Genomic DNA, 22376 nt, shown 5'->3' with positions numbered 1-22376 from the left:
GCAGCAATGGCCACAATAGCCAAACTGTGGAAGGAGCCTTGGTGTCCATCGAAAGATGAGTGGATAAAGAAGATGTGGTTTATGTATACAATGGAATATTACTCAGCCATTAGAAATGACAAATACCCACCATTTTCTTCAACGTGGATGGAACTGGAGGGTATTATGCTGAGTGAAGTAAGTCAGTCGGAGAAGGACAAACATTATATGTTCTCATTCATTTGGGGAATATAAATAATAGTGAAAGGGAATATAAGGGAAGGGAGAAGAAATGTGTGGGAAATATCAGAAAGGGAGACAGAACGTAAAGACTGCTAACTCTGGGAAACGAACTAGGGGTGGTAGAAGGGGAGGGGAGCAGGGGGTGGGAGTGAATGGGTGACGGGCACTGGGGATTATTCTGTATGTTAGTAAATTGAACACCAATAAAAAATAAATTAAAAAAAAAATACCAGAGGAAGTGGGGCGGGGGGGGGGGGGGTGGGTTACGGGGAATCGGAAGATGGGGATGACGGAGGGCATCTGTGATGAGTACCAGGCATTGTAGCCAACAGTTGAATCACTATGTGGTACACCTGAAACTATATTATACTGTGTTAACAAATGGGAATTCAATTAAAACTATAAAATAACAATTGTTAGTATTGATATAATGGATGCGTACAAGAGATAAAAACAAAAAGGAAATTGAAAATCCAAATAAAGAGTATTTAGAGCCACAAATCCCCTCCTGATCCCAGCTCAGGAGATGCCTGCCATGGCTATTGTCACCTCAGCAGAGGCCTTGAGTTTGATTCTCTGCAGAGGCCTCTGAATGGATGGGTGCTAGGCACATACGCTAACCCAAAACATAACTATAACGCTTAAAACTAACCCACTGAAGATACTGGGAGTCCCAGTGTCAAGCACATGACCAGATACAATCTCTACTTGTATACGGACAATAACCCTAACCCTAATTTTATTTTTTTAAGATTTATTTATTTATTCATGATAGAGAGAGAGAGAGAGGAAGAGACACAGGCAGAGAGAGAAGCAGGCTCCATGCCAGGAGCCCGACGCGGGACTGGATCCCGGGACTTCAGGATCGCACTCTGGGCCAAAGGCAGGCGCCAAACCACTGAGCCACCCAGGGATCCCCACTAACCCCAATTGTAACCTAGCCTAACACTAGACCTATCAGTAATCAAAAACCAAACGCTAACCCCTAGTCCCTAATCCATATACCTAACCCTGATTCCAACTATAACCCTAACCCTAACTATAACCAGTAACCCTAATTCTAACCAGTAACCTAAACCATAATCTGTAACCCTAACCCTAACTCATAACTATAACCTATAACCCTAACCCTAAATAGTAACACTAACCCTACCAGTAATCTAACCCCTAACTGTAATCCAAACCCTAACCCTAACCCCGAGCCAAGCCCCACGTTCAGTGTCCCCCTGAACACAAACCCTGAGCCTGAGCCTCATCCTCACCTTCGCCCTCTACTCAGCTCTCAAGGCAGATCTCGAAACTACCCCCACCTAGGACCCTCCAAAGCTCCTGGGCCCTAACCCTAGACTGGGTTCTGATCTGACCCAGTCCCAGAGCCTGGCTCTGATCCCCAAGAGATTTCAGACACCTGAATGACACCGGAAGACTTGGCCTCCAACACAGTAGGAAATGTGACTTTTGGAGATTGGCAAGGAGCAGAGCAGAAGAAATCTGGAGGAAACCTAAGCCCATGTGCTCGTTTAATGCCCCCGGAGTACAAAATGTGAGCCTGATCCTCACTCTAACCCTCACCAAATCTTGCCCTATACCGTAATCCTAATCCCCAATTCCTAAACCTAAACATAATCCTAACTACAGTAAGAAAATTGGATCTGAATGGTAAAGACATTTTAGACAGTGGGCAGGTGGACACAGGTGGGAGCTGTGCTCGGGTTAGGATGCGTCATCTGTGGCATCTCCTCCGACAGGGCTGTGTGCTGCGTCCTGCGGAGGGCGTCCCGTGTTTGGCTGAGAAGGGGCAGCCGAGGTGAGGAGACGGCGGCCGGGGCGTCTGGGGGCTGGTGTACAGAGTGTCTGTGCTGCGGAGACAGGTTTCCTGCAGGTCTGAAATCTCGGCAGAGTCGGTGACTCCGCACCCACGTCAGCACCCCGCCAGGAGCAGAGGACGTCCAGCTCTGTGACAAAGGCCAAGTGCCACCTGCACCCAGCTCAGCCGCAGCGGGAGGCTGCCTGTCACCCAGAGGCCCGCGCGAGGTCACCCCAGAGGCCCCTGTGTCTGTGGCGCAGAAGAGGCAGGGGACTCGGATTTCCAATTCTCCACAGCCCTCCAGCAAAACCTCGTGACAAGTGTGACAGTGAATGAGGGGAACCCACAGTAAGTGCACTGGGCGTCTAGGCGGGGAGACTGGAGGGGAGGCTGGAGGGGGAACTGGGGGAGCTGGGGGGGAGGCTGGGGAGGAGGCTGGAGGGGAGCCCGCCCTGTGTCCAGGACAGGCCCCAGCAGGAGGACCCCGAAGGAGAGACGCTGGCGACAGGCCCCAGCAGGGGAAGCCGGGGTCCCCCACGAGACCCTGACCCCCGCAGCCCTGCCCTGAGGAACCTGCTGCTCCCAGGACGCTCCTCCAACACAGCCGCCCAGCTGCCTCCCTCCCCAGGGAATAATGAACAGGTGACAGGCCTGCTCCCCGACCCCGCACCCCCGGAGACACCCAGGGCGACACAGGGCCACGGGGACCCTCCATGCTCAGCAACCGGAAGACCCGATGCTGTGAAAATACCGCTCCCCGAGGCCGTCTACACAGCGCAGTCCTTCCGACCTCCCAGCGGCCTGGTCACGCGCACGGAGCCAACAGCCCCGAAGCGGTGTAGACACGGGATGACCCTGCAGGCGGAGGCGGCGGGAGCTCCCCGGCTGCAGACGGCCTGAGGGGCCGCAGGACCCGAATCCGTGTGGTGCCTAACACGGCCCAGCGCAGCCCAGGGGATCCCGAGCCCAGAAAGGGGGGACGCCCCAGCCCGGGGCACGGCCCCGCGCGGGACCCCAGGTCACCGCAAACACCGCCCGGAAACCCCCGCGTCGGTGCAGCGCGCCATCCTCCGCGGGTCCTGTGAGCACGGCCTCCTGCAGCCCCGCTCCGCGGCGTCTCCTCACCTGCCCCTCCCGCCGCGGGTCCTGAGGAGGCTCCTGTCAGCGTGGACGCGCACCCACCTCCTCCGCGGCGGGTCCTGAGGGGGCTCCGGCCCGCGTGGACGCGCACCCACCTCCTCCGCGGCGGGTCCTGAGGAGGCTCCTGTCAGCGTAGACGCGCACCCACCTCCTCCGCGGCGGGTCCTGAGGAGGCTCCTGTCAGTGTGGACGCGGCCCCACCTCCGCGGCGGAGGCGGAGAAGGCGGGGCTCCTGCCACACAGCAGGCAGAGACTAGGCCTCTGGAGCTCGCCCTCAGCCCTGCGCTGGTCTGGTCGGGAGCTGGGCCGGGGCACCCAGGGGGCGGGGGCGGTGCAGGACTCGAGGGCACTCAGTTCAGGGGAAGAGCCCGCCCCTCCCAGGGCCCAGCTGAATCCAATAAATGCCAGAACTTTCTCAGTGAAATGGAGTACAATATCCCAGCTTCTCCAGAAATACCTAAGGAACAATTACCTGGAAAGCATATAGAATGCGGGCGGCTGGGTGGCTCAGTCGGTTAAGCGTCTGCCTTCGGCTCCGGCCTTGATCCCGGGGCCCTGGGGTCCCCCCGCACGGGGCTACTTGCTCAGCGGGGAGTCTGCTTCTCCCTCTGCCTCTGTCTGCTGCTCTGCCTGCTGGTGCTCTGTCTTTCTCTGTGTCAGATGAATAAATAAAGTCTTCTTTAAAAAAAGGAAAGGATATAGAATAAAATGTAGACAAAAACTTTATAACTTACAGTGAAATTATTATACATAAATTTAAAATATACAAGTATGGGGCACCTGAGTGGCTCAGTCGGTTAACCGTCTGCCTGCCTCTGGGATCATGATCCCTGGGTCCTGGGACCCAGTCTGGCGTGGGGCTCCCTGCTCAGTGCAGAGTCTGTTTCTCCCTCTCTCTCTCTCTCTCTCTCTCTGTCTGTCTCTCATAAATAAAATCATGAGCGACACAGAGAGAGGCAGAGACACAGGCAAATTTTACAAAAGTAAAAAAGAATTGTTAATGTGAACTTCATAAAATTAACACTCCTACTATGTAAGTGATCTTGCTCAGAGAACTAAAAGACAACCCACAGATTGCAAGGAAATATTTGCAAAACACATACCTGATAAAGGATTTGTATTCAAACTATACAAAAAACTCTCAGAACTCAACAATAAGAAAACAAATAACCTGACAATAGGTATATCTGAACACACATCTGCACAAAGAAGTTATACAGATGCCTAAAAGGACATATTCGTTGCTAATAATATCTTCTTTTCCATTCTCTCTCTGCCTTAAAGAGCCTTTCCTTTTCTACAACTCCATGGAGATGCCATCTATTTGCTAGATACGATACTGCCAGACTCATGAATCATTGAATAAAGCCACCCGGATCTTTCAGTTTACTCAGGTGGATTTTGTTTCTTTTTAAAGATTTTATTTATTTATTCATGAGACACACAGAGAGAGAGGCAGAGACACAGGCAGAGGGAGAAGCAGGCTCCATGCAGGGAGCCCGATGTGGGACTGGAGCCCGGGTCTCCAGGATCAGGCCCTGGGCAGAAGGTGGCGCTAAATCACTGAGCCACCCAGGCTGCCCTGGATTTAGTTTCTTAACAACAGGTTTATCACCCACCCTTAGAGTTACAGGTAAGAAGAAAGGTTACAACATCCATGAGATGGTGGATGCAGTTGGAGACATCAATATAAACTCATCCTTAGTTTAATGTGGATACAATCGACAGAGAAACTGTCAACCTCAAAGATAGAATTGCCAGTTATTTTACCAGCAAAATGAGTTGCTTTGGGAATAGCTGAAGAACTGCAATTCAGGACAACAAACAAAAGACAAAGGAAAGGTCAGTTTGTGTTGGGTTTAAATAGGAAATTAGGGAGTATTGTTGCACACCGTTAAAAAATGGCAGCACTTAGGGGGATCCCTGGGTGGTGCAGAGGTTGAGCACCTACCTTTGGCCCAGGGCGCGATCCTGGAGACCTGGGATCGAGTCCCACGTCGGGCTCCGGTGCATGGAGCCTGCTTCTCCCTCTGCCTATCTCTCTGCCTTTCTCTCTCTCTCTCTCTCTCTCTCTCTCTCTCTCTGTGTGTGTGTGTGTCTATCGTAAATTAAAAAAATAAAAAAAAGAAAAATGGCAGCACTTAGACCAAGTTCTTTCTGCTGGTTGTGGTTCAACCAGTGGCACGTGTGTGAGAGCTCCCCCTTCAGGCTTCCTGGCTCCAATTTAAGCAAGGTTTCCTTTATCTAATTTTTACAAAATCTTTAAAATTGGGATGCCTGAGTGGCTTAGTGGTTGAGTGTCTGCCTTTGGCTCAGGGCATGACCCTGGAGTCCTGGGATCAAGTCCCACATCGGGTTCCCTGCACGGAGGCTGCTTCTCCCTCTGCCTATGTCTCTGCCTCTCTCAGTGTATCTCTCGTGAATAAATCAGTAAAATCTTTTTTTAAAATTTAAAATATTTTTAAAATCTAATAAGAGGACACTGGAAGCCTAGAGAAAATGGGTAACTTCCAAGTAAAAACACACAGTAACAAAATGGGCCCTGACATGATGAAAACAGAAACAGACCAATGAACAGGAAAAGGTCACAGTAAGGCTTGGAAATCTCCCATTGGAAAAGTCCCCAGGAACAAGTAAGTTCATAGTAAACACCCAAGTGTTCTGGTTATAGTATGAAAGCTTGATATATGTATATGGTTCATCTAATGTAGGAGCCCAGTGATTCCAAAGTAAACACTACTTTATGTACCATGACAAAGGTGCTGCCAATTTGACTGTGACTTTCTCAATAAAAGAAAAAAAAAAACTGATCAATGAATTTACTTCCATTAAAATCAGAAAAGTTAATTTTTTAAAAATTCAGTTTTGGAATAAATAATACATTTAACCTTAAATAAGGTTGTAGTTTGTAACACATCTACTTTTTTTTTGTTTTAAGTTTTTATTTATTTATTTATGAGAGACACAGAGAGGCAGAGAGACAACAGACAGAGGGTGAAGCAGGCTCCCCACAAGGAGCCCCATGTGGGACTAGATATGGAACTCAAACCCAGACCCCAAGATCACGCCCTGAGTTGAAGGCAGATGCTCAACCACTGAGCCACCCAGGTGTCCCAACACAGCAACTTTTCAATGTGCATCCAATTGTCATATTGACAATTGTCAAACTATCAACATCGGAAGAGAGAGGACCTCATGTGAGGCCCAGGGTAGCCAGGCAGCCACCCCACTCATACCTACTCAGGCCCCACTCACACTTGCAGCCAGATGCTCTCAGAGGTTCTCCTCTCCAAGAAGCAGAATCTGTGAAAAGTACTATGGTGTTCCATGGCTATGAAAGGCCAAAGCCCTGATGAAGGGACACGTCTGTAAGATATGTCCTGCTGAAATGCTACAGGAGAAAGTACAAATAAACCCGTGAGAAAGTCAGAAACAGAGGTTTCTGTGCTCGCCTACTGATGACACATCACTGGGGAAGCCGCCCTGAGGACCGTCTCCCTATTTTGTCCTCACAACACCAAACTGTCTGGACATCCCCACCACCAGCTCACAGTTTAGCTGTGGCCAGTTCACCCACTTAGGAAAAGCCTGGGGAATCTCTGAAACTTAGAGTTCTGTGTATTCAGTGTCATAACTTGGAAATTCCAACTGAAAACAAACTACAAGGTCAATGTACAAGTCAATTGACATGAAGACTATGGTGTGTTTGTGTTCCCTCCAAATTCAGTGTTAGAATCCAAATGAAAAGTGTGATGGTGTTAGAACAGGTTATTAGGTCATAAGGGTGTGGTCTCCTCGTAAAAGAGACCCCAGCACCTTCCCTCCAAGTGAGGATACAACAAGTCTGCTGCTGGGGGATCCCTGGGTGGCTCAGCGGTTTGGCGCCTGCCTTTGGCTCGGCGGCGTGGTCCCGGGGTCCCGGAATTGAGTCCCTGCATCGGGCTCCCTGCATGGGGTCTGCTTCTCCCTCTGCCTGTGTCTCTGCCTCTCTCTTTCTGTGTGTCTCTCATGAATAAATAAATAAAATCTTAAAAAAAAAAAAAACAAGTCTGCTGCCAGAGATATCCTAATCTCAGACATGCACCCTCCAGAACTGTAAGAAATAAATGTCTAGGGATCCCTGGGTGGCGCAGCGGTTTAGCGCCTGCCTTTGGCCCAGGGCGCGATCCTGGAGACCCGGGATCGATTCCCACATCGGGCTCCCGGTGCGTGGAGCCTGCTTCTCCCTCTGCCTATGTCTCTGCCTCTCTCTCTCTCTCTCTCTCTCTCTGTATGACTATCATAAATAAATAAAAATTAAAAAAAAAAGAAATAAATGTCTATTGTTTATAAGCCACCTGGTCTGTGATATTTTGATAGCAGCCTAAATTAACTGAGATGATCAGCAATGATATACAGAACAAATGGACGTGAAATGAAAAAAAAATTACAGCACAAAAATTAAGGTTCTTAGGTATAAATCTAACAATGTACATAAAAATATTCATAAAACATTAAAACACAGATGAGAGAAATCAAATAACATATAAATAAATGCGCCTTTTGCCTCTTGCATCCAAGAGAGAGCAGGATGGCTCACCAGCAGCTGCACTGGAGCCATCCGAGGAACTTGGGTCAGGGTTCCTTTCTTCCACCTCTGCTCAAACCCATGCAGTCTGACCCGGAAATACTGCCTCAACAGGTGCTGCCAGAGTTTCTGTCGGTCCATGAGGGATACCAGCTTCAGTAAATTGGATTAAATGAGTCTCCTTGAATGGATCATCCCATTCAAGATCCCCATCCTTCTGCCTCAATGCAGATATCCAAGATAACCCCCTTTTTTAAAAGATTTTATTCATTTATTCATGAGAGACACAGAGACAGAGAGGCAGAGACACTGGCAGAGGGAGAAGCAGGCTCCCTGCAGGGTGCCCGACGTGGGACTCGATCTCGGGACCCCGGGGTCACACCCTGAGCTGAAGGCAGACGCTCAATCGCTGAACCACCCAGGTGTCCTGCAGGACCAATCCTTACAGAGATTTTTTTTGAGGGTGTGATAACATGTATAACATAAAATTTTTCTCTCTTTAATTTTTATTTTTAATTATGGTAAAATATACATAACAAAATTTACCATTTTCAACATATTTTTTAAATTTTTATTTATTTATTCAACAGAGACACAGAGAGAAAGGCAGAGACAGAGGCAGAGGGAGGAGCAGGCTCCCTGCAGGGAGCCCAATATGGGGCTCAATCCCAGGAACCTGGGGTCACACCCTGAGCCAAAGGCAGACAGTCGCTCAACAACTTAGCCACCCAGGCATCCCATTTTCAACATTTTTAAGTGAATATTCACATTGATATGTACCCCTCACCAGTATTGTTTCTCAACTCCATCCACAGGGCATGAGAATTTCAATTTCTTCACATCCTTGCTAAAACTAACTTCCATTTTTTAGATGACAGCCATCCCCTGAGTGTGAAGTGGCATCTCAGTGTGGTTTTCATTTTCATTTCCCTGATGTCTAAGGATGTTAAGCATCTTTTCATGTGTTTGTTGGGTTTGGATTAGGCCATGGTTTATTGTATATGGCACCAAATAACATGCAGAATTTAAGAAAATGTTTGGAAATGGAATATCTGATATGACTTTGGTATCAGAATATATAAAGAGCTCCTACAGCTCAACAGCACAAGGACAAGCAACCCAATTTAAAAAAAGGCAAAGGACTTGAACAGGATTTTCTCCAAAGAAGACACACAAGAAGCACATGAAAAGATGTTCAACATCACCAACCATCAGGAAAATGTAAATCAAAATCACACTGAGGTACCACTTTATACCCAGAACAGTGATTTAAGGGATGCCTGGCTGGCTTAGTTGGAATAGCATGTGACTGTTTTTTGTTTTGTTTTGTTTTGTTTTGTTTTGTTTTTTTAGGATTTAGTTATTTATTTTAGAGAGAGTTAGAATGACCGAGAGGAGCAGAGGGAGAGGGAGAGAGAATCCCAAACAGATGCCATACCGAGTGCTGAGTCCTACACGGGGCTCGATCGTGTGACCCCGAGATCATGACCTGAACAGAAACCAAGAGTCGGACACTTAAAATCGAATGTGCCACCCAAGCACCCCAAGCATGGGACTCTCGATCTCAGGGTCGTGAGTCAAGCCCCACATTGGATGCAGAGATTATTTAAATTAAGAAGCTTAAAAAATATATTTTTTTAAAGGACACTAACAACAGTTGGTGAGGATGTGGAGAAATTGTAACCCGAGTACACCATTGATGTAAAATGCTGAAGTCACTGTGGAGAACAGTTTGGCAGTTCCTCAAAAATTCTAAACATAGATATGATCATACCATGTGATCTAGCAATTCCGTTCCTAGGAATACACACAGAAACAGAGAAAACAGGTACCAAAAAAACTTTTCCATGAATGTTCATAGCAGTGCTGCTTGCAACAAGGAAAACCTGGTAACAGCGCAAGGGTCACAGTAAGGGTGAGGCCACTGATGCCGCGAAGTGGGCGAACCTCGAAAACACTACACTGAAGAATAAGGCCGTAGGGCAAGTCACGCACCCTGTAACTCCATTTCTACAAAATGCCCAGAAGAGGCGATCCATGGAGACGGGGAGCAGGCAAGGGGCTCCAGAGAGCCCGGGGGGGTGGGGTGGGGGAGCGACCGCTTCACGAGCAGGGGTTTTCCTGTGGGAGTGACGACGTCAGACATCAGCATGTACTGAATGTCACCAAACTGCACACGTTGAAAGAGGGTTGGACTATGTGGATTTCACCACACTGGAAACCAAGAAAGCGGGGCGCCCGACTGGCTGTCGGTGGAGCATGCAAGTCTTGATCTTAGGGATGTGGGTTCAGCCCCCACGTTGGGTGTAGAGATGGCTTAAAAATTCAAACAAAAAAAAAATCTTAAAAACAAACAAACCAAGAGAAACCATTGCATATCCTCCCGCGTCAGGGAGAGTCCCCTGCCCTCGCTGCCCTCAGTCTGGCCTTCCGGGCCTTCCACGGTCCAGCCAGCCCCATGTGGGGCCCTCGAGCTCCAGCGGCGCCGCGCACCCAACCCCCTGGAATCAGCAGCTCAGGACTGGAGCTCCGGCCCCTGGCCCTCCGACTCCTTCAGAACCCGGTGCTCAACGACTTCCTCCTCCCAAGGTCTCCCAACCTGGCTCTGCTGTGAACTGGACCTCGGGGCCACAGTGTCCAAGGGTCATCTCATCTCCAAAGAGGGAAGCCAGAGTTTTCTGGGCACAGAGGTGCGCAGGCGACTCGCTCAGGGGAACTAAGAGCAATGTGGCCGAAGGGGCAGGTCACGCAGCCTCCAAGGGGCTGCATGCTCAAGCTCCAGCCCAAAGCTGGGTCTCTGCGTGTCACTGAGAGAAAATGTGATCCACAGAAACAGTGTCTCCGGCCGCGCAGAGGAGGCGTCCCAGCTGTGGGGGTCACTCGTCACATGCAGGTTCCCTGGGAAGCCACGGGGGCCACACAGATGCTGCTCTGATACCGGGCCAGCGCTCCCCAGGGGTCGGCTCCAGGAAGTGGATTCAAGCTATTTTTTTTTATCCTTGGTTAGAACTAAAGATGCCTGCACCTCACTTCCGTCCACACCCTTCCCGCTCTCTACAAGCTAAAAATACATTCTGGGTCCTGCTTCCCCGCTGCTGACCACAATCTGGCTCCTCTGAGGCTCCCCACAAACCCCGGGGGCGCCAGTGGCATGCAGAGGGGAGGGGGAAGCCTGTCTGAGGCAGGGGGGCCTGTGCCTTTGGGAGCCTGGGGCTGCAAGTGCTTTCTCCTGCGTGGACCACAGGGGTCACCAGAGCCCCAGGGACTGGCACCTCCTCCTCCACTTGACCCTACCTGTAAAACCTCAGCACCTCCAACCCCAGAGAGCCCGAGAATAGACTGGCCCCATCCCCTCGCACTTCTCCGGCCCCTCTCCCAGCCAGCAGCGGTTTGAAAGACCCACTGGACCCCTTTTAATCTCAGGAGGAGAGGGACCTCAGGAAGGCACAGAAAGAAGTCATAGCACCTCCTCTGCATCTGCTGGGTGCAGGTGGACCCTTTAAAGAGGTGAGGGCAGAACAGGCTGTGGGCCCACACCCTTCTTTTCTGAGGGGTCCGAGTGAAGCCAGATAGCAGGGAGGGAAGTGGTGGCCGGGGAGGGGGTGCTGAGTGGCAGGATGCTGAGGGGAGGGGAGGGGAGGGAGGTGGGGGTCACCCGCTGGCCTCCGTCCGGACAGGATGTCTGTGCAGGGGCTCCGTTCTCAGAGAGACTTTGGTCCATTTTCCGCAAAATGGACATCATGCAGCTGGCCAAGTCCGGGCTCTAGATCAACCCCGGTGACTGCAGAGGGTAGGAGCGAGGCCAACACCCTGAGGTCCTCATGCGACCCGTTCAGCAGGGTCTTGCCTCTCACCGTGACCGACTCCCACACAGGTACTTCCTCGCCAGGCATCCAGGCTCTGCTGGTCACCAGAAAGGCCGTGGGCCAAAACCGGGCTGGGCCCAGAGCTCCAAGTGCTTCCTGGGAAGGTAAAGGGGTGGCAGCCCCCAGAGCAGCCCAGGGCACAGTAGTCACCACTGCTGCCCTCTGACTGTGGGGGAGCTGGCCTGGGGGCGCTCGCAGGGACCCAGTCCTCCTGCGGCAGATAGGCAGGCGGCTGCCCTCCCTGTAGCACATGCCCTGCTTTCAGCACAGCCTCTGGGAGGCCGGCGCCAGGGCCCTCCTCCTCGTCCTCTGGGACCACTGACTGCCAGGGATCCACTGGGTCATAGGTCAGCCACGCAATGGCCTCCTGGTCGCTGGACTCCGAGGCTCCTTGTGGGGGACCGACAGGGTCCGGGTTCGGCAGCAGGCCAGTTCTGTGAGCCCTGATCCAGGTCTAGAACAGAGAGCATGGGGTGTGCGTAGGGGAAGGGCTCAGGCCGCATGTTCAGGACTCTCCCTGGAAGCAGCCTTCCCTCCTCCTCCGAGAAGCTCTCCTGAAATCCTCGCCTAGAGTCCAAACAATGCCTGTGCTCAGAACATTCCATCTTACCTCCACATGCCAGCGTATCCGTAGCCCAGGACCCTCAGTAATCCCCCACCTCACCGCACGGTGCTCACAGCAGCCCGAAAGAGGGTACAGGTAGTGACAGGTGCCAAGGACAGAGAAAGTCCCTGGCTGCTGCTCCAGGCGCTTCCATGGGCTACAGAGACTGCGCCCCTCTCCTGGACCCCCCACCCACATACTCACACACTCACACCGAGACGCTGTCGGGAACGGCACCTTTGGGCTGAGGGCAGCAGACCTGGACCCCTCCGTGGGGCCACAAGAGGCCCCCACCTCCCAAAGGGAAGTATGTCCTAGGTGAGACCAGGAGCCACCACCAAATGGACCACACATACCTTGCCCTCTGTTACTGCCCTGCTCCCTGGAGAGCCCACCCATGGCTCCAGACCACCCCCACCCCCACCCCACCCCCAAGGGGTCTAAATAACTTGGCTGGTGACATGGGTCTCCAGAGGAGAGCTGGGTGCGTGCAGCCCACATGACCTCAGGGGTCTGGACAGAGACGGCCACTACCCGAGAGAAGGAGGTGGCCTCCACCAAAGACAAGATGCTCCACTTTAAGCCTCGAGTTATACTCTTGGACAACAATCCGAAACTGAAAACTGGACTCCCTTTCTAAATTTTGTTTTCTGGGCTCCCTTTCTAGAGACACAATGATAAGGCAGAGGGAAGCCCAGCAATGGCAGGGGGATCGGGGAAGAGCAGGCCCAAGAACCCCAGGAAGCATCACATGCCATCCTCCACCCGCAGTAGGGAACTTGAAACCACCTGCTGGAGCCCAGAGGGCAAGAGCCCCCAGGCCAGAGGGAACTGAAGGGGTCTGATGCGAAGACCCTGCTGGTGGCGCTCACCGGGGCACTACAAAGGGGGGGATGTGGAGTGTGCTCAGTGGCCAGGGTGCCAGCACGCTACCCAGGGGAACAAGGGAGGGCCAGGCGCTCCCCATCGACCACCAGAGCAGTAGCTGCAGACCACCAAGGGCCCCAAGGACAGCACCAGCACCAGGCCCTCCCCACAGACACCTTCAGAGAAGAAGCAGGCACAAGACACGTGGCAGCTGCAAGACACCACCATAGTCTGCACCACAGAATGACCATCTACCTCCCAGAAGCTGCTCCCCGCAAAAGAAAAAGAAACCCGCAATAGAGAATACAGCTAATTGTTTTGATGCATTTGAGACACAGCGTGTAAATTTAAACCCACTACGTATACCAAAAAAGCTCAAAGCACTGACAAGGCCCCCACACTAGCCCCCACTCTCACCGAAGCCCACATCCTGGGCAGGCCAGGCCCGTGGGTGACCCCAGCCCCGCCCCCACTCCTGCTGCGGGCCCACACGCACCTGGAAGTCCCCGCAGTGCACGCTGTAGAGGGCCTGGAAGAAGGGCGCCGGAGAGGGTACTTCCCGGTAGAAGCTTCTCTTCATCCTGAGGCCGGGAAAGGACAGCTGGAGGCCTACGCACACCCAAGGGGTTGGGGGAGGGGGTCCTCGGAGGCCCCAGCTCAGGAGGCCTGAGGTCCCGTGGGAGCTCCACTCCCTTGCAGCAGAGGCAGCCCTGTGTCATCTGCGCTGCTGCCTCTCTCGCCTCTAGCCGGGCGCAGACCTGCTCTCGGGGCAAGACCCAGCACGTGCCCGTGCGGCCTCCCCGGCCCATGACCCCGTAGGTCTCCTTACACCAAGACACGTGTCCTTACAGGGTGAGCTGCGAGGTGGGTTTAAGGCCACAGGGAGAGCCCTGGCGTCTTCCTCCCAGAGGGAGCCACACGTGTGCCCCTAGCAGCCAGGAGGCAGCCCGCTGCCCCACCTGACTCCTCCATGAGCAACAGGCCCACTGGCCCCCCACAAAGATGTGGCTCAGGACACAGCAAGTCCCGCCTCAGGGGCCCACGGTCACAGCTCATCCGCCCCCTCGGCTTCTCTTCCTAAGGCCTGCCAGTTCCCTCTACATGGCTCCCTCTCTGCTTCTCCCGCCGGTTCCAAGCAAATAGCCACCCTCTGGACACCACCAAGGCCTCCAGGTGGGTCCTTCCCCGCCCCGCTCAAATCTATTCTCAAAATACAAACCAGGCCTTGTCACATAGTTTCTCGTGGTTCAAGAGCTTTCCTGTGCTCCCAGGTCAAGTCTGGCCTTCACGGCCCACCCAGCATCTCCTCCCCGACCCCCTCCCCCCCAACACCCCACTCTCTTGTTCCCACTTCCTCACATCCTTCCTGCTGCCAGTCCACACCCGGTCCATCTCCTATGGGCCCCCTCCCATGACCTGACAGGGGTGATGGTTGTCAACGGGGCCGCGCCTGTTTTGTTCTCTGGGGCATTCACCAGGGCTCCGAGCACAGCAGATTCCCAAGACTGCATTTTCGTAGAATGCATTTAAACATGAGCAAACCACAGAGCACCTCCAAAGGCCAGAGATGAGGCTCTTGGGTGGCTTGGGCCCGATGAATTTGGATCCTTCTGAGCCTCTTTGGAGCCATAGGGCCCCCAACACACCCGGCAACTGGGGAGCTCTCCATGGGTCCAGGGCAGAGGCTTCAAAACCCCCGCCCCATCCAAGACCAGACGGTGGGGAGGGATGACCGGTCTGGCCCAAGATGCCCCACCTACCACACACCTACACGTGCACACACTGACTCACATCCACACACATGGACATGCACACAGAAACTCACACAGAGACATGCTAGCACAATAGCATGTGTGCACACAGACACACACACCCTGGCTACCGACCTGGGTGAAAGCTTGAACACGACGAGGTAGGTCAGGCTGGTCAGCAGCAGAAAGACGGGCACAGCAACAAGGGTGCTGCTGTCGGGCTGTCCCCGAAGCAAGAACAGGTGAGAACCTACGGGAAGGAAGGGCCCAGGGCTGTGAGCCTCTCTGGCACCAGGACGTTCCCCCAATTCCATATGGCAAAGCACCCCTAGGAGTGCCCTGGGCCACACTGGAAATTTGCTCATAGGCCACAGGGATTGTGTTGCACCTGCTAATGAATCGCCCGCCCCTGGCCCTCATCTCCTCCGTCTACAAGTTCATCGGGGTCAGACCCCTTCCCACCAGTTCACAGGGGTCAGCCCTGCCCTCCCTTGGGACAGGAGACAACATCCAGGCTCCAGAGACAGAAGCACAGGCCCGGAGTGTCACCCGGGGACACACTCACACCAGCGACAGACAACAACCACAGGTTCCGAGAGGCCCAACATTTGGCAGGTGATTGTTTCCTCCTTAAAACTCTCCTGTCTCCAGGGGAGGGTGGTCAGCTGGGGCATGACTGCCTCAGGGAGGGGGTTCCAGGAGGGCGAGAGGGTGGAACGGTGCGATGCACGAGTGAGGGGAGGCCCTCTGGGAGGGAGACCCCACCTTGGGCAGGGCTCTGAGGAGATGGGAAGCACACAGACTGGCTCCATTCGCTCCACTGGCCCTCATAGTGCTGCTCCTGCCCCATCTCCTCCTTCAGTGTGGCCATCTGGACACGCAGCCTGGCCTCATAGCTGGAGCCAGGGTCCAGTTCGACAGCTTCAAGGGTGAGGCGGGTCACCCCGACAATGTGATCCCTGTGCCGGGCCTGCTGTGGGGCAGAGGACAGTTAGCAGGCGCTGAGGGTGAGACAGGGTCCACTGACCCTCAAGAACCCACACACACACATATACGTGACCGTGCACACGCACATGGGCACGGGTACACATGCACAGCACACGGGCCTACAAGCACTAAACGCAGGTGCACTGAGCTGCTGCTCCCAGGAGAGAGTGTCAGCCCAGCATTACCTCCCAGGCCTCCTCCTGTTTCTTGAAGGCCAGCTCGTAGCTGAGGATGGCGGCCAGAGGCTCCAAGGCAAGACTGACGCCCCAAGTCAGGACACAGGATCCAGAGCTGACATTGCTCTGTAAGTCCGAGGGAGGGTCCAACTTCACTGAAACACAGTGAGGCTACATGAGGGCATGTCTGTCGTGATGCCCAGGACTGGGGGGTCTGAAAGATGCTGGGAGGGTGGGGGCATGGTCGAAGCCCTCCCCTCCCAGATCACTGGCCTCACTGGGAGGCAGCTCCCCCAGGGAGGGCCCAGGTGCAACACGAGGACAGTGCGTTCCTCCAGCCCCTGCAGCCAGACAAGGTGATTTCAAATCTTGCCCGCATCTTCCTTCACAAGCTGCTGCCGGAAGTGCCGGCCAGTGTCTTACTGGAGTCCTTCCTGCTATGACTGAAGTGCATTTCAGGTGACTCAAGTTGTACCCCAACCTGAAGCACTACATCTTCATCCTCCTCCAAAGCCCTGCCTCTCCGGTAAGCAGTGGGCTCTTGCCCTCCCAGGGGCCCAGCCTGCTCCCAGCCCTGGGCCTCTCTTAGCAGGGACGGAGAACATTCGCTGGGCCATGAAGGTTAAGAGCAATGGGATCTTGCCTCCCAATCCCCTTGAAGCCAGGATGTTCCCTGTCCAGGCACCCAGCCCAGGCCTCACCGTGTCTCCGGGGCAGGTACTGTGGGTCCACCAGGCTGACCTGCTCCTTCCCAGACACGTAACGGTGGAAAGTGATGGTGAAGTTGTCGGAAGGCACGAGCACTTCCTCGGGCGGCAGCACCACAGTGCACTTGCTGGCCCGGAAGACGCATCTATGCTTGCTGCCCAGCACGTGGTTGCTGGAAAGGGAGGAGGTCGGTACCAAGGGCCCACCGCACCCACCCAGGCCTGCTGCTACCCCCGCGGGAATCCCACCATCATGGCCTTCATGGAGCCTGGCCCTCCAGACTCACCTGGTAAAGAGGAGCCAGGGACTGGGGCCCTGACCCAGCTCTGGGGCAGACCAGTGGCAGTCAATCCTTAGGACGTTGTTGTTGAGGCAGGTGAAAGATCCAGCCTCGAGCCCTGGGAACAGTGATGGCTTGGAGCCCCCCGTGGCTGCCTCCGGGCAGGGTTAGGGCCTGGCAGCTGACACTCTGACAAGGCAGTCCCCCGAGAATGATGCCAAGAGAAGGCATCACGGGCACGGCTGGGAGGTGATGGGCTCTGAGCCCCGGCGCATGGGCGGGAATGAAGTCCAGGCAGGTCCCTGAGGACACGCCCAGCACCCTTCCCGCCAAACCCTTCCCTGTGGGGTGAGAGAGATGGCAGCCCTGCCCACCAAGCTCTCCACCAACCCACCTCACACAGAGACGGGTGCCAGCCCTCACCTCCTCCTTCCCCGTGGACAGAGGCTCCGGGCCCAACCCAGGTGCCGACGCAGGTGCAGATCAGGAGCCAGGTGCTCCACTCTGGCAGCAGGGCCTCACTCTCCAGGGACCAGCCTGCAAAGGACTGGGCTGAGAGCGCTCCCCACGGGATGCTCCCCATGAGACCCCGAGGGCTGCCCCCCGTGGGGCATGCTCCTGGCCATGAGCTCTGAGCGGGTCACTGCCTGCACCGTCACCACAGGCCGTGCAGAGATGGGGCACCACCGCCCCAGCTGTGCTCCGGAGACACTGGCGCTGCGAGACACCGCTGGGCACAGTGCAGACTCATGGCCACCCTGCCCTCAAGCCCACGGCTCTTTCTGAAGGGTTCTGGACTCTGAGCCGCTGCGTGGCTGAGTGTGCCTAGAAGCGTCCTCTTCGGCTCGGGCACCCCCTGCCGGCACGGCTCCCATCCCTATCGTCCCTATCGCACAGGGCAGCTGGGGCAGGGCGACCTCGGGCCCGGCGCAGCACGAGTGGAACACTTGAGTCCCCCCAGCAGCCCCGTGGGGTAGACTCACTGTCCCTACTTACCGACAGGCGAGTCCCGGGGCGGGGAAAGCCTTGCCCCAGGTCACGCGGCCAACATCTGCCCATGCCCTCCCTTGCTGGACCCACAAATAAAGACCCACTTGCAGAGGCCGTGCACTGCCCCTCCGCCAGCTCGGCCAGCCGTGCCCCTGTTCTGAGCTACCCGCCCTGCAAAGGGAGCGCCTCAGAAGAGCAGGGCCCTCAGTGCGGGGGCCCACCTGGGCAACAGAATCCCTGGGGGGATGGGAGCTTAGCTGGGGACAGGGGCTCTGCTAGGAAGCGCCTGGGTGCGGGGAGGCTGCTGACGTCCTGTCACCCCATTTGTAGCTCCAGATGGTGCACTGATAGTTCCTAAGCAGGAAGCAGGGCCAGCCTGGTTATGCAAGCCCGATGGCTGATAAGGAGGCAAAGAGCAGCAGATGCGCTCACAGACCACAGCACGTAAGCCCTCCAGGAGCCTGCACGTGCTCAGGCAGCAGACGCCATGCCAACGGCCCAGGAGACATCCAGGTGCCCACAGGACAGACCCCTGTTAAGATCCGTGCTCAGGAAGACTGCACCACCATCCCCAGGCACCAGCAGCCACAGCACGGGAGGCCGTAGCAAGCTTACCCCAACAGCATCTGTCCCCTCCTGCGCAGTGACAGGGTGGAGATGGGGGAGCAGCCTACAACAGCCCACGGTCAGGATGGTGATGACAGGATCAGATTGAGCACCGAGATCTGCAGGGTCTGAGGCACAGCAGCCACCGCCCAGCTGAGGGGTCCCTGGGTGGAGGCACCCCTCCGTCTGTGCAGAAGTGGGCCAGCCCTGCCACAGGCCAACCCAGAAGCAGATGGTTCGGGAGCATGGGGTGGGGAGGCTCCAAGCTCCGCAGACCCCAGGGCAGGGACAGCTGAGAGCTGCCAGTGCCAGGACCCACTCTGGGCGAGCAGCAGAGACCTACACGGGGGGATGGTCCCTGCTCGTCCCCTGAGAACTCTTTCCACAGAGAACGCTTCTGTCTACACAGCGAGCTGGCTGGGGCGGGGCCGCCACCCTCTGAGAGGAGCAGAAGCCAAGACCAGGGACAGCAGCAGCTCTTCCCCAACGCCTGGCACCTGGTAACTCTGTGCTCGGCACATGTTCAACCAGGGTCCACACAGCCTGGGAGCTGCCCACCGTGCCCAGCGCACGCATACTGCTCTGTCTCCCCTCGGGGCTACCCACGCCTCTGACTACAGACACTGGGCCAGGCGTTGTAGAAACCCTCACCCGCACACTCCCCAGTCCTGGAACAGGCAGTGGGAGGACACCGGGAGATCTGGTCACAGCTCAGACAACACTAGACCATCTCGCAGCATAGCTGATGCCACCACCTGGCGCTGCCCTTGTCCCACCAGGTCTGAGGACACTGCCTCCAGCCCATGAGCACTCTGTTCCCTTCTCAGGACTCATCTCCTCCATGACCTCAGGGCCAAGGTCCAGCCCGTGAGGTCTGACTGCTGGGGCCTCACAGCTTTCCTACCCTGCTCTCCTGGCCCACCATGAAGCCGGGGACCCCTGCCTCAGAATCCACACACACTGTCAGACCCAGGGGCAGGTCTCCAGACAGACACAGCCCCTCACCCACCCCGGCCCCCAGGGGAATCCCCCCAGGGCCCGGTGCCTGGAGACACACCCTCCCAAGTTGGCTCCACCCGGTCCACTTACTGTCCCCTCTCACACAGAGTCTTCATTTTTTTTTTTTTTAGAGTATTCACTTTTAACGGAGTGCTATCCTTGTCATTCTGCGTACCCACTCAGAAAGCTGGCAGACATAGAGGAACGGAGGTTGCTATTTCAGTGGACATTTATCTAGCACTTTCTTCCCTCTTCTGGGGAAAGAGGAAGCAATTGAAACCCTCACGTATCTGGGTCTTGGGAGGTGCATGTCTGGGAGCCGTGGCAACACCAGGCTGGAGCTGTGGAGACAGACGAGCTGGGCCCAGGCCGGCCTCAGGTGGACATGGACAGGGGGAGGGACCCAGAGCAGAAGGAAGAAGGGAGATGAGGATGGAAGTCTGAGGGGCACAGGCGGACGGGGGCCAGGGGAGCTCACTCTGGGTCCCCTGCTGGCCTAACCCACCTCACACTATACCCCCTGCCTGACTTCCTTTAGCATCGTGTGCCTGTTCCTTCACAAAGCTCTCTCTGGCCAGACAAGACACCCCCAGGTGAGGCCAGTCAGCTCATGGCAGGAGCAGGGAAGCAGGTAGTGCTGGGGGAAAGGTCTAGAGTAAGGGTGTTGACACAGTTCTGGGGGACCTGGGGGCTAAGGGAGGAAAATGATGCACCTGCTCTTCCCACAGTTAACACTGACCTTCTCTGTCCCGAAATGTCCTCATAGCTCCTTTGTAAGCACGTCAGCAAAGCTCGTAGCTATGCTGCCTCTTTACACCAGGCTCTTCCAGGGGGAGACCTGTCTGATTCATGTTGTGCCCCAACAGGGTAAGAAATGCTGACCTTGCCTCTCGATGGTGTTAATGCTTCAGACCCCTGGGAAGAGCGCTCTGGGACATGACTTAAGCACGAACCCTCACCTCCCCTTCCTCTGCTTGGCCAAGTTGACCTTCCTTCTGGGATCCCACCCTCACCCGCTGCCTGCCCACAGCTCCAAGGGGAGATCCCCAGACTCTGGCTCCTCTTCTGCCCGAAGGCCCCCCCTCCCAGGACATAGGGTTTTAAGGTGTTTTGCCAACCCCAAGACCGGGACCTCATCTCCACTCATGGTCCTTACAGCTCAGACCATCTGGCCCCAGAACAACCCCTAGCTCAGCTATTGAGGAAGAAAAGTCTCTTCCACACCTAAAAACTCTGCCTAACAAACTCAGTACTCTTCCCTCTGCCCAGCAATACTCAGGACTGGAAGTGACAGCCTGTCATTCTTTAGCAAATATTGCCAAAATGCTGTCTCTGGGAGGCACCCAAGATCAGGACACTGGAGGAGGTAAGACTAGGGTGATGCTCCCCACTGCTTCCAAGGTTCATCCACAGGCTCCTCCCAGGGCCCGGGCTGCCTGCCCCTCTCTGCCATCAGCTCATGCTGACTTGACTGCCAGACTCACCTTCCCAGATGCGTCTGCTGGGTCCCATGGCAAGTCTGAAGGGAACCCAACCCTCCAGACCTGGAGGTGACCGTTCCTGTGTTTGCAGTGAAGCCTCTCAGCCTGATTCAGGATATAAGTGCAGTGAGCAGTGACGTGAGCCTCCCACGGCGGGCTTACACAGGCCGCCCACATTTGAAACCACGATGCAGAACAGAGCAGCTGTCCCAAGTGGGGCTGACAGACGACTGCCACCAGTAATCATAAACCTGGGAATTAGGAGGTGGGATGACCCTTCATTCCCCATAACACCCAAGGTTGCCAAACATGGACACTGATGACCTGTCCATTGATTGGCAGATTGTCTGTTAAATTCATTCCGACAAACTCCCCTGGAGAGGGTGCTAAGCACAAAAGTGATGCACTCTTAAAGAAAACAAATGATACAGGAAAAATATAAAAATGAGTCCTCTTTATCTCACCCCAGAGCGAGCTTCTGTGAGAAATTGGGCCAAATCCTTCCAAAGATGTGCAAACAAATGCACATTTTTGATGGACTCACACTGTGCTGAGCTTTGCAGACTCCTTGTTCCTCTGGCTATTTTCAACATCCTTTAGGTCAGCACATTAAAACCTGTTTTTTGCCTTTAATGGTAGTACGTGCCACGGTTCAATAAACCTACGGATGAACATTTGGATTGCTGCCTCTATATGCTATTTTTATTTTTTGAGATATGACATATAACATTATGTTAATTTCCGGTGCATATATGCAACTTAGTGAACAGTTCTGGTCATGGATCTTTAATCAGCAGAATGAGTATCTCTGCACAAAGAATTTTAGGGATGGAACTGTGGGACCCAAAGTTCAGCATTTTAAAATACAGGTACTACCAAGTGGCACTCCAAGAACATGCCACCGTCTACACCAGAAGTCACCAACAATGTATCTTATCAGTCTTTTTAATCTTTGCCTATCTGATAGGCAAAGATATTTCAGTGTTGCTTTCATTTACACTTCACTGGTTATTAGTGAAGATATGCATCTTTTCATTTACTTATTGGCTGTGTGTTCTTTAGGGTACCAAATAAGGTCACATTTCAGGGTGCATGTGTGTGTTCTGTGCATCAAAACATCTGGGGTAAGGTTTGGATACCCCAGAGCTACAGCTCTGGAGTCTGAGAACAACCAGGACCCACAGAGAGATGAAATCAAAAGTTCAAGCCCATGAAACAACTTAGGAATGGCCAGAAACATAAATCACACATCTATTTTTTGAGAGGGGGAGGGGGCAGAAGGAGAGCAATAACCTTAAGCAGGCTCCATGTCCAGTGAAGAGCAC

The 22376-nt window shown here is 54.4% G+C and overlaps 1 protein-coding gene across 3 annotated transcripts; it reads right to left on the bottom strand.

Moving 5' to 3' along the window:
- Positions 1-8277: 8277 nt before the first annotated feature.
- LOC112640657 (interleukin-9 receptor-like) lies at positions 8278-21194 on the bottom strand. Of its 3 annotated transcripts, none has more exons than XM_025417241.3 (9): positions 21055-21194; positions 17399-17512; positions 16982-17093; positions 16689-16867; positions 15997-16142; positions 15590-15797; positions 14960-15074; positions 13570-13654; positions 8278-12056 (listed from the first exon to the last, which is right to left on the bottom strand). In XM_025417241.3, exons 1-9 carry the CDS (start codon positions 21080-21082, stop codon positions 11556-11558), a joined length of 1488 nt encoding a protein of 495 aa, XP_025273026.1. In that variant the 5' UTR covers positions 21083-21194; the 3' UTR covers positions 8278-11555. The 3 variants fall into 3 exon arrangements, with proteins under 3 accessions (XP_025273026.1, XP_025273027.1, XP_025273028.1); XM_025417242.3 differs by having other exon boundaries at positions 15590-15794; XM_025417243.3 differs by lacking the exon at positions 17399-17512 and having other exon boundaries at positions 21055-21182.
- Positions 21195-22376: the final 1182 nt, after the last annotated feature.

The sequence above is a fragment of the Canis lupus genome, chromosome 6 (assembly GCF_003254725.2).
Source record: "Canis lupus dingo isolate Sandy chromosome 6, ASM325472v2, whole genome shotgun sequence".
NCBI lineage: Eukaryota > Metazoa > Chordata > Mammalia > Carnivora > Canidae > Canis > Canis lupus.
The sequence above is the reverse complement of the archived record's forward strand: the minus strand, read 5'-3'. Positions and strand labels throughout refer to the sequence as shown.